We start from the raw sequence: 11894 nt of genomic DNA, 5'->3' as shown, positions 1-11894 counted from the left end.
ACAACAATTAAATCCAAGGGAACAATTATCCCCGCTAATAATTCATATGAAATGGTGTCTTCTTTGTAAGGATACTGGATGGATTCATCATTACAGAACACTCCTCGTTTGAAGGGAGTATTCCTCGCAGTCAGAATTGCAAAAGGCAAGCCAACTAGCAAAAAGAATAAGATAATTATTTTACACAGGGTATTTCAAAAAGGTTTAACCCCAAGCACTTTCCATCCAGAGCAGTAAGCAAGAGCGTGAAGGAGACATGCAGCAAATAGTACCACTTCACCTTTACATGATGATTTAATGGATGCATTAAAGGCTTTTAGCAGAATAATTTTTTTTTCAAAGGGAACAGGAAGAGCTTTCCAGCATCTCTCCACCCACACAAGTGTGGTAAGTGCACATTCAATTTGTAAAATTTGCGCTCTTCAAGATAGTTTTATGGCAACTCCAGTGCCCTCAGTGTTAGCTTGTTGCCCATAAGCAGACCAGATTTGCAACTTCATCCCAAGACAGCTTTTCTACACAGGGACATTTGTGAAATGGAATGATAAGTGATGCCAAAGCAGGAGGAGACAATGTAGAGGAACCTGGTATAACTTGGTCACTGCTTGTTCTGTAAAGCATCCAGCATTATCGCTGACTTCTGCCTCAAACTCTGCCTTCTACACACTCACCTTATATGAAATAGCTTCATCATAAGCATCCATAAATATCCATCAATGAAAATAAAGCAGAATTTCTAAGCCTAAGCTAGAATTCATTTTAATTTATTTTTAGTTGAGGCAGGCTCAAGACTGTCAAATGATGTAAGTAAGCAAACCAAGGTTTAAATGCAAACAACAGATCAGAAGACAATGATTGTAGGAATGATAAGCAAAAGAGATGTAGGCATGAAAAGGACACACAGGCTTCAACTCCTTCTAGTCCCTTAATCTTATAAACTTTGGGATGCTCTATACTTCATTGCTGCAGCTGGAATCTGAGGGAGGGGCAGTGACGAGAAGCACATTCTGACCTGCTCATCCTACAGATACTACCTCAGAGGTGGTATAATTTGCCATGAAGCTGGCAGGCAAGACCACATAGTCAGTTATGTACATCTAGGCTTGCAACTTATTTCTAGATGAATGTAATGCGATGAGATTGGATAAAATCAGTGCTTTTGGGGGGGGGGTGCAGGAGTACGCATAGACCTAAACATTTTTTGAATCTAAGTTTGGCCTCATTGAGGGGCAGTATTTCAATATGAGTAGGAAAATGAGAGTACCACTAAACTTTTTTTTTAGAAAAAAAGCACTGGACAAAACTAATTCCAGAATTGGGAATGCTATGAGCAAATTAACATGTAAAGTTAGCAAACCTAAAGAACAGAAGATATACTGCAAGAAAAAGTGGTAGGAATTCAGCTTATCAGCAAACTACAAGAAATCTATCTTAGCACCAAGTGCTCAGCATGAACATCAAAATTAAATCTGCTAAGAACTACACTTGTATTTTTCTTAGATAATAAAAAAATGACAAAATCTGAAAATGGTGAACACTTAACTACAGAAGCCAGTTAATAACATGAACATTACTTCAAAGACATAACCCCATGGAACATTCTGCTTTACTGGAATCCAAGACTACAGAGTTCCACTTGTGATCCTTAAAAATTTGTTTGCAGAAACATCAGGAAAACATTGGTTCATTGACCATGTAAGTAACCCAAATATTAGAATGTGCCCATTATGATACACATGTCAAAAAGTAAACTTTTTGTAGAGAAGTAGGTGTCCATAATTAAGTGTCAGATCAGCCCTCAGAAACCCTCAACTGCAAAATTCTATGGTGGTCAGAAATATATAGGGATTAATATATGTCCTTTCAGGAATGCTGGAGGTTGTGGCTCCTATTCAACAGGACTTTTTAAACACCTGAGTAAAGAGGGTGGGGTAAATTGATTAAAAAAGTCCTAATTAGTAGCTGAAACCTATTTTGTTCATCAACAAAAAAATAAACATTAAAAGGTTGCCAATGAAGGAAATCTGCCCAATATCAACTGTCCCTAGCAAACAAAGTACAGAGCTCAAATGTAAACAGATAAAACAATGAGCCGCGGTACATATATGTATTCTACAACAAAAATCTCTGCCATGGAAGCCTAACACTTTTAATCTACTTTAATCATTATATCAGGGAATCTTCCCATTTATAATGCTACTGGAGGATAGAGAGACAAGTAGGCACAGAAGACTAAACCTGCTGCCTCCCTTGCACACACCACTATATCTATCATAGCAGTTCAACAAACAATGTACAGAGATTTCAAAACTGTTCCATGTTTCTTAAGATTATAATTTTTCTACATTTTTATAAAACTAAAACAGTCTCAGAAAGACAGCTCCATCTTGCATGCCAAACTCTGTGTGGTATGGCATGCACAAAGTCCAAGCAGTAAGTAAACTTCACTAATACAAATAGGAGCTCTGCAAATTTACATTGAGGAGCTTCGCAGTCTAAGAACCGTCTGCTCTTTTTGCTGTTATCTCTTTCTTGTCTCCTGTCATAATCTGCATATTTCAACTGAACGCCCAAGAACTTGGCAACAAGGTCATTTGTTTCTAATTTTTCCAGGCATAGTCACACAGTTTTTAATCAGTATGCCTTTAAAAAAGATTTGCACATTTCCAGTTCTAATCTAACACTGAAAATATTCCAGCATGCTACCAAATCTTCCAATAAATGTTATTTTACTCATGTTCCCTCTGTCCAAAATGCTGAAAGCTGGCCTGCCAATGAGGATGGGCAGAATTAATCAATCTATCCAGGGTAGAAATTTGTCAGTAACAGCCATTACCCAGGAAGACCTTATGGAAGAACAAGGAGTTAGATGAGACTCTCCTCTCAGCTGAGACCAGCCTCTGTCCTTCTCTTCCTCAAAATGCCTAAATTCAAGTCAATGCATGACATGGAAACATCCTATCAGACACTGTCCCACCAGTCAATGAGACAGAGCAAGACACACAATGTCAAATCACATCAGATTTTTATTTATTTATGAATTGATTTATGGAATTTATATAGTGTCCTATACCTGCAGGTCTCGGGTGGTTCACAGTGTAAAATCAGAATATAAAACCACAAAATAAATAATCCTATCACATATGTTAATTCTATGTTGATAGATTTAGACATTATGAAGAACAGAAGGAAAGAGATGAAGTAATGTTAATTCCTTATATAGTTTTGCGCTAAGATATGTCTAAGAATGCACAGCACCCACATACATACACACTGCACAATGAAAACTACTCATGAAATTCTCAGAAGCAGCTTTGTGATGCAGCCACGCATGGGGGGGTGGATAAGGAACAAAGTGCTATGCAAAACCTACCCATCCTGATCACTGCCAATCTTACAGTGACCACCTAGTTTAAAGTACATTATCCATACACTTTAAAACTTATCTTTCCTGTTTGTTTGTTTGTTTGTTTGTTTTAAATTAGAGTTTAGATTTTCATGCCAAATTTTCATGCACTCAATTACAAACTGATATTTTCTGTGATCTCTGCATAATTTTCCAGACCCTAGATATAGAAAACTTTATTGCATTCATCATGGAGGAGGGAGTAGTAGAATGAATTAAAAATCCCATGTGCAGATAGCATAGAACAAAATAAACTAGTTCAGAAGTAGTACTGGAATACTCAGCATGGCAAATGTACCTCCAGCCTCTTTCAAATTCATTTTCTATTTGCACTTCAATGTTTTGTGCATGCTCCATCTTCAACAAGCTCTATTTGAACAAGCCCTTTTGAGGATCAGGCTGATCAAATCAGTAACTGAATTAGTTTGGCAAAGATTTTAAAGGGAGCACGAAACGTAAGGCTTAAGTCTGTTTGCATTAGTCTTTACTCCTTAATTAAGAAATGTTTTGACAGGAAATGTTAGTAGATTTATTTTTTGCATTTGCATTCCACTCTCTGCTCAAGGCAGTGTTTTAGCCTCACAAACAAGCCTATGGTGAAGGTTAGGCTTAATGATTGTAACTTACCTAAAGACACTCAAGTATCTCATGAACGGGAGTACACTCAAGTACACTCATGAACCGGAGGCAGGAGTTTGAACCTAGGTTTGTGTGCCACATGCAAACCCAACAATAACAAGTGCACAATACAGCCCATCTGGCTAACCACATTAATTATCTAAACTTCTCAAACTTGTTTTTCAACATTGCTGCCTAAACAAGTGTTTCAAGACCTGCTTTGAGATCATTTATATAGCACTTTTAAAATGAAAAATAAATAATGTGCCAAAACACAATCTTGTCTGGACTATCCTTACAATAATAACAGCTTCACACATTAAAGGCAAACGTGGATTTGACACCTAGTGAGGGAGCTAAAGCCAATCCTTGCTCCCAGATGCATTAGTCATAGCTGAAGAAGTTATTTAAATTTATTGACTGCAGCGGGTCTACTCCAAGTATAACTTAGTTGGATATCACCCATATGTACCAAATTCACACTTTGCAATCTGTGGAGCAGCCTTAAATCCTATCTGATACTTTAAAGATGTTAATACCTTTGGGGTGGGGGGAGATGGGGAGGAAAAGAAAGATACGTATTACTAATACAAGGCAGATTACAGCTCAATTAAAATATGAACAAATATTTCAGATCCAAGACCATTATTCTATGCATTGGGCTACACTGCCTGCCACAAGCTCATTATGGTCAACAACAACAGGAAGTTACTCAAAGGAATAAAAAAATAGAGGTTTGTTTTTTTTAAGTCAGGCATGTTACCAAGATGTACCTTGTTTTCACCACTCCCACAAAACCTGCTCTTACACCTGTGAAACCCAGTCTACTTCCACTTGCAGTAATGTTTACATCCTGGCACAGCCCTGAAACAGGTTCTAAAGGCACAGCCTAAATTCCTTAGGAAAAGGCTGCACAAGGGAGGTTTGTAATGTGCACATTCAATTTTGTGAGCATACATCTTATATACAGGAATGAGAGTTCATAAATTAAAGCAAGTCCCAGAATAGTAGACAGCTTTATTGCCACAGGCAGAGCAAATGTAATTACTCTTTAAGAGGGAGGGAGAGAAATCAATCACTGCTGAACCATGAGGGGAGGCAGCCCCCTTTTGAGTTTTTTCTAAAGATTTTTCGTACCTCTGCAAACCTTGGGGTTCACCCACACATGTCAATGCCTCCCTCCTATTCATGGCTGGTGCAATTTTGCCACATAAGGGCAGGCACTGTGGGAATGAGTTTATTTTTAGTATATACAAGTGCGGTGTTGCAACAAAACGTTGCAGTGTATCTGCGATGTGTGTGTTTCCTGAGCCTGTGGTTGAGGGGGTTGAGAAAACAAAAGTTAACAACAAACTCAGGCACTCTGCTCTAACTCAGATTCTACTTCATGTGCAAAAAAATTATTGTATGTTTCGTTTTGGGACATTAAAACTGCAATTAGTCTGCTTGTAAGTCATTGATGGGTGAGGCTTCTGCACACAACTGAGTGCTGGATTTGGCATGCTAAAAAATCTGAGAGGGCAATTTAAGTAGATTTGACTTGCTGCAAACTGAGAGGCATGAGGGAGCTTTGACTGTGATTCTGAACCAGTGTTAGGCCTGCCCCTGATCTCCAGTATTAACTATGGAATACACGGCAGCACTCAAATGTATTCCATAGTTAATGCTGGAGATCAGGGGCAGGCCTAACAGCTACTGTCTCAGCACAGCACAATGAACAATAGCTGCATAACAGCAAACTGCAATGCAGAGGGTTGCCCTATACTAGTCTTTGCCACCCTGGTGCCCTCCAAATGGTTTGGACTACAACTCCCATAAGCCCTGGTCAGCACAGCCACGCTGGCAGGGGTTGATGAGAGTTGTAGTCCAAACCATCGGGAGACAACCAGGTTGGTGAAGGCTGCTGTATACTACTCAGTTGGCTCAGCCTCCAAAGGGGATAAAAGCACCAGATAACATTGCAGGGTTACCATAAGCTACTTTCCTAGTTTCAACCTGATCCTAGACCTGCAACGGTCAACATTCCTATGGGGGCGGGGGCAGGAATCAGAAGGGATGGGATGCCTGCTAAGGGAGAGGCAGTCCTCTTATGGTGCAAACGTACACTCTATTACATTTTACTGCAGGTCACACATGTACAAGTACTGTCCCTGGAATTAGTTATCTTAGCACTGAACATAGACAGCAACTAGACATGTTACTTGTGTGTAAGGAATTAACACATGAAGGCACTATTGATCTTAGGCAGGAAGGAGGATTAGGACCACAAGCATGGGGCCCGGAGGGGAATAGCCCTTCCCAAACATACAGTCATTCCCCTGAAGCTGTTTTAGCCTCAGAACGTAAAACCTTTCATTATACACAGATGAATAATAATGAACAAAATAAAGAACAAGACAGAATACACCCAATATACAGATTACACCCTTAAAGTTTTACAAAGGCCTTCTTTTTATGAAGTAACTTTAAAAAAAGAAGAAGCAGCAAAATGGCAGGATATTATGTTTGTTCAGTTTTGTTCTTGCCAGGTTGCTATAGGGAAAAAATGCTACCTTTAATCATTTACACACACTATTGTGTGTCTAATGTAAAGGTTAGTTCAACATAAAGACATAGTTAGCTCAGGAGGGCGTTTATTCCACAGCCTTCAAATGGGCTCATCTAGACATCAACATCAAGTTATACTGGCTCACAACATGCAATTTAATGCTCCATGTTTGTGCATTTTAAACAGATGGTTTCAGCTGTTCAAATTCTTAATGAATAATAGCAAAGTGACTCATTTTGAATTGTACAAGAGTCAAAAGAGGAGCAGTCCCAGGGAAACCACTGATCCTTCCCTTCCCTTTCGCCATGCTTCCCCCCCCCCTTTTTTAAGAATGTACTTTCATGTGTAGTGCATTCTAAACCCAGGCCTCAAGGTATTAACTAAACAATAATCAAGAGCTTTCCAAGTTGTTCAGCATCAGAGATTCTGGTTCAGCAGCACCTGAGAATGGCCTTACAATCAAAGCTGGCAGAATAGTGAAAAAGACTGGCCAATGGCTCAATAGGCAGATGCCAAGTTTCTTGATTTAACACAGAGACTAATTTTGCTATTTGATCTTTATTCATTTCTAGCTTAATCAGGATACCCGATTGATATTTTTTCCACAAATATCCAGTTCTGCAGCCCTATGCACACTTTCTAAGAGTAACCCTCAATCAACACACCAGGACTGACCTCTCATTAAACATGCAAAGAAACTGCCTACAAGTTGCATTGCTTGAGTGACAAACAAATATGGCTTAGAAGTGAATTATACAAAAAATCCCAATTTATGTGCCTTCACATCCCAAGGTTTGATGAGGTCTCTGATGACGTCTTTCTTGCACAAAAGTCCAATCTTACACTTCAGGAAACATTTTTCAAATATTTGGGAATTCCGGTAACCAAAGACCTAGCCCAACTCTGAAGGAACAATTATGATCCTCTGTTGAAGCTTTTTAAGCAAGATGTTATCTCTTGGCATCCTTTACTACTCTCTTAGCTTGGTTGTGTGTCAGCTATTATTATTAAACCATGGCTACTGTGGTTTCATACACTTCCTATTATTCTCCCCGTCTCTCTATAGGTTTCTTTCACCGCGGGGAAATATTATGTATTCATAAACTTGTCTTTTAAAAGAAAATAAAAGAAAGAAAGCTAAGAACTGAGGTATAGGAGTCCCCAATCTACGCCTGTATTGGGAACCTTGGGAACTCAGGCAATTGTTACCCATTATTAACCATAGCAAAGATGTCTCCTGGGTCAATGGACTACTCCCATGTGTCCCCAAGATTTTAAACTCTGCCCTTTGGTACCCTTTCTCAACTTGCCTTCCAAAGTCTTGAAAATCCCTTTCTTCTTACCAGGCTGTATGTGTGGAGATGACAGCAGGCTTTAGCTCCAATGCTCCCCCCCCACACCCCTACCTAGATTATCCGAAAATTTTCCTGCCCAAAGTGTTACGGTCACGGTGGGGTCTGGGAAGAGGCAAGGTTTGTTCATCTGTATGACTTATTTTTTAATGGGAAATTTAAAACACCTGTGCAGCTTCTTGCCTCATTGCCAGACCCTGAAAGGCAGTGGCCTCAAGAACTTAAAAGTACATAGCAAGCCTTGCTTTTAAAAAAATTGAGTGCTGCTGCCGATCTCTTATCATTCATTAAACAGCTGTTAATCTGAGTTAGAGCAGAGTGCCTGAGTTTGTTGTTAACTTTTGTTTTCTCAACCCCCTTGACCACAGGCTCAGGAAACGCAATCAGTGCAGGGGAGTAGTTTCTGCTCTTTAATTTATGTTACTGGAAATCAAATATGGAAAATTTCAAAGATTAAAAACAGCCTGGGAAGCAGATATTGGTGAACCCACTGTAGACTTGATATGGTACTCTCTGTGGTCCTCCCCTCCCTTTAAAGCCATCTCAGCCACAGAACGGGAGGCAACATTAAAGATGGTGCACTACTGGATTTTCACAGTAGGATTAAATTATATGAATCAAACTCTGTCTCCTAACTGTTGGAGCAGTTGCTCTGTTCAGGGCTCTTTATGTTCACACGTGGTAGCATGGTCTTCATGTAGCTTGGTTTTGGGATCCAAGATTGAATCACCTTTCCAACATTCACGAATCACACTGTGCCCAGATATCCTTCTTTAGCCTTACCCTCCCTTTCCAAAATGCTCTATAAAGACTTGATTATTCTTTTATTAGTAGCTGCCAGAATGACAGTAGTGGGAGGATGGAAAATGTCCCTGGCATTTACAGTAACTAACTGGTATGATCGTGTTTGGAGATTAGCCTTGATGGAAAACCTAACCCACAACGTCAGATTAGCTTAAAGATGATAAAAGAAACAAAAATCCTGTGGCACCTTAAAGACTAACCCATTTCTTATGGCTCTTGACTCTTGTTTTTTGCTACAACAGACCAAGTTGGCTACCCTTTGGGAAAAGTTAACGGTGCTCTTGAACAAGGCAAAGTTATTAACCATGGGGTATAGGCGAGTGTCTGAAACATGTTGTGTTATCCAAGTCACTCATTGGTGTTGTTTTCTAAACTGAATTACTAAGAAACCATAACCACACATTCACAGATGTTATTCTCCATTACCTTGGAAGAGGTGGGGGAATCTTATGTCACATTCATACCATACAATTAAAGCATTCATGTACTACTTTAACAGTCATAGCTTTCCCCCAAAGTAGCTAAGAGTGCTCAGAACTGCAGTTCTGTGAGGGGTAAACTGCAGTTCCCAGAGTCCTTTGGGGGAAGACATATCTGTTGAAGTGGTATAAGAGTGCTTTAAATATATGGTTTGGATAATACCTTCATTGGATAATACCTTCATTCAGAAGTCACAGCAACTATAATGTAAACCACTGCAGAAGGCCTTCTGTTTCAGAGCTCAAGCCTATCCAGAACCTAGAGACAATTGCTAATATTTTGAAGGAGGACAGCTGCTGATGTTTTTAGCTAAGTTTTATTTTCTCAGAATCCTTGAATTGCATAATTTAGATCCATTTTCTATTACACTACATAATGTAGCAAATTTATCCATGGGGTCATTCCACATCAAATCAACGCAAAAAACAAGGGTTTAAAAAAACACCTTATAATAACCAATATTATGTTAATTTTTATAATGAACAACTTGGTTTCATTTTTTTTCCTATTACAACTATGGGTTGTAGAAAAGTTGTACCCAGTAGCCATTTTTCCCCACAATGTCCAAAAAACATAAAATTTTCATTACAAGGAATAAAAAACCCATAAATTTCATTCTTTGTCGAGAAAGAGCAATAATTTTCAACATCAAAAACTTGGGGTTCCATCATGCCCACAAGCTGAAAATTGAGGTTTTCTAAACCAAGGTTTTCCACTAAAAAAAGTACATTTATATTTAAAAAAAATAGGCATTTGTAAAATCTTTTGAGTGCTGGTGTATTTTTTCCTGAAATCCTCATCCTTTTATTGAGCTCTGTGTAAAATTTCGGAGAGATCTGATCATTGTTTATGGAGAAAAAACATAAAATGTACATGTGCCAAGGGTCTCAAGAGGGACAGACAACTCAGATTTCATGAAACTTTGAAGTGCTATAAATTTAAAACCATTTGAGATAAAGGGGGAAAATTTAAGGGGGTTTCTTTCAACCATAAGGGAAGGGTGTACACCAAGTTTCATCAAAATCCGAGATGGTGGGTGACATGACCGCGTTGACATGACATGGAATGACCCATACATGACATTGCATAGTATTTCTCCTCACAGCGCATAATCCTTTCAGCGCATAATCTTGTTTTCCAAATATACTGTACTGAAACTAAATGATATATTCTATGTTCTTGACAAAGATGAAATCATTTTCTTACTTTCTAGGTTTACATATGACAAGAGGTGTGTATTTACACACAATAATGTTGGCAAGACTGTACATTAATGTACAGTTTAAACCGAAGTGGCTTTCTTTATACAAAAAAGCAAATGACATTCCTATATCCCAACAGCATTTTTCAGCTGAAGTAAACTATTTGGGCATTAAGTGTCAGCAGCATGTACAAGCTTAAGAGGCAAGAATTTTATTTGCTTTTAGAGAGATCTGGAGTATTAACACTGTAATGTTATGTGTCTGAAGTAAAGAGCAAACATATGAGCACTATTGACTTTGGGTAGTGTAGACTGAAAATGAAATATTACTTCCAAGAAGAGGTTTACTATAACAAATTAGTGTGATCTTAGCAGTTAGGCATATTTCAACTGCTCAAGGTATTTCAGTGGTGGTCCTCATTTTATTTTAACAGCAAGACTCTTAAAACACACTTCGCTATATTTGCAAGAGCCTTTAATGAGCAATTCCAATAGATGTAGCTCAGTATTTCAACGACAAAAGGTTGTGCAAGAGTAAAAAATGGATTTGGATCTCTCACAAACACCCCCATGATCCCAAGTATAAAATCCCATATACAGTTATTTAGGAGTAAACACAACTTAATTCAGTGAATCTTATATCAAAGGGGTCATGCTAAACATCTTACATTTAAATTAAGGAAGTGTTGAGGCTCTCAAATGGTCATTTTAACTGAGCGTACCTCATACAGACATTCTTAATTCAGCATAATTTTAAATACAAAGACAAGCCTACCTATTTAATTGAACACATTTTTCTAAACTCCATTCATTCATTCACCCAGCAGTCCCTTCAACACCAAAGCAGAAATTCTTAATTGGTTCCAAGGTGAATTGCTTTAAATCAAGACAATTAAGATAAATTTAAATAATATAACCAATTTAAATTTCCCAACAATATTCAAATAAGCGATTAAAGTGGCTTCCCATTTTGAAATGCACACATTTCCCAAGGAAGCATACATATTAACAGTGCACACTAATTGTGCCAACAATTATAATGGTTTTCAACTAAATAGGGGACGCGGGTGGCACTGTGGGTTAAACCACAGAGCCTAGGACTTGCCGATCAGAAGGTCGGCGGTTCGAATCCCCACAACAGGGTGAGCTCCCGTTGCTTGGTCCCTGCTCCTGCCAACCTAGCAGTTTGAAAGCACGTCAAAGTGCAAGTAGATAAATAGGTACTACTCCGGCGGGAAGGTAAACGGTGTTTCTGTGTGCTGCTCTGGTTCGCCAGAAGCGGCTTAGTCATGCTGGCCACATGACCCGGAAGCTGTATGCCAGCTCCCTCGGCCAATAAAGCGAGAGGAGTGCGCAACCCCAGAGTCGGCCACAACTGGACCTAATGGTCACAGGTCCCTTTACTTTACCTTACAACTAAATAGAGCAACTTCCCCAACCTGGTGTCCTTCAGAAGTTTTGGAATACAGCTCCAATCATCCCTGA

At 38.9% G+C, this 11894-nt stretch overlaps 1 protein-coding gene across 2 annotated transcripts in view; it reads right to left on the bottom strand.

Annotated features, from left to right (window-relative positions):
- The window catches only part of PLPP1 (phospholipid phosphatase 1), an 86892-nt gene that overhangs the window by 51523 nt on the left and 23475 nt on the right, over nt 1-11894 (bottom strand). Inside the window, exon 2 of one of the 2 annotated variants that reach the window (XM_081929994.1) lies at nt 3-154. The exons of the other annotated variant lie outside the window; for it this stretch is intronic. Coding sequence (XP_081786120.1) covers nt 3-154 — 152 coding nt within the window. The remainder of the gene's footprint in view (nt 1-2; nt 155-11894) is intronic. 2 annotated transcript variants of the gene reach the window in all.

This window comes from Podarcis melisellensis (genome assembly GCF_964234715.1).
Source record: "Podarcis melisellensis genome assembly, chromosome: 11".
In the NCBI taxonomy this organism is placed as follows: Eukaryota; Metazoa; Chordata; class Lepidosauria; order Squamata; family Lacertidae; genus Podarcis; species Podarcis melisellensis.
Note: the sequence above shows the minus strand (reverse complement) of the source record. Positions and strands in the feature narration are given on the sequence as shown.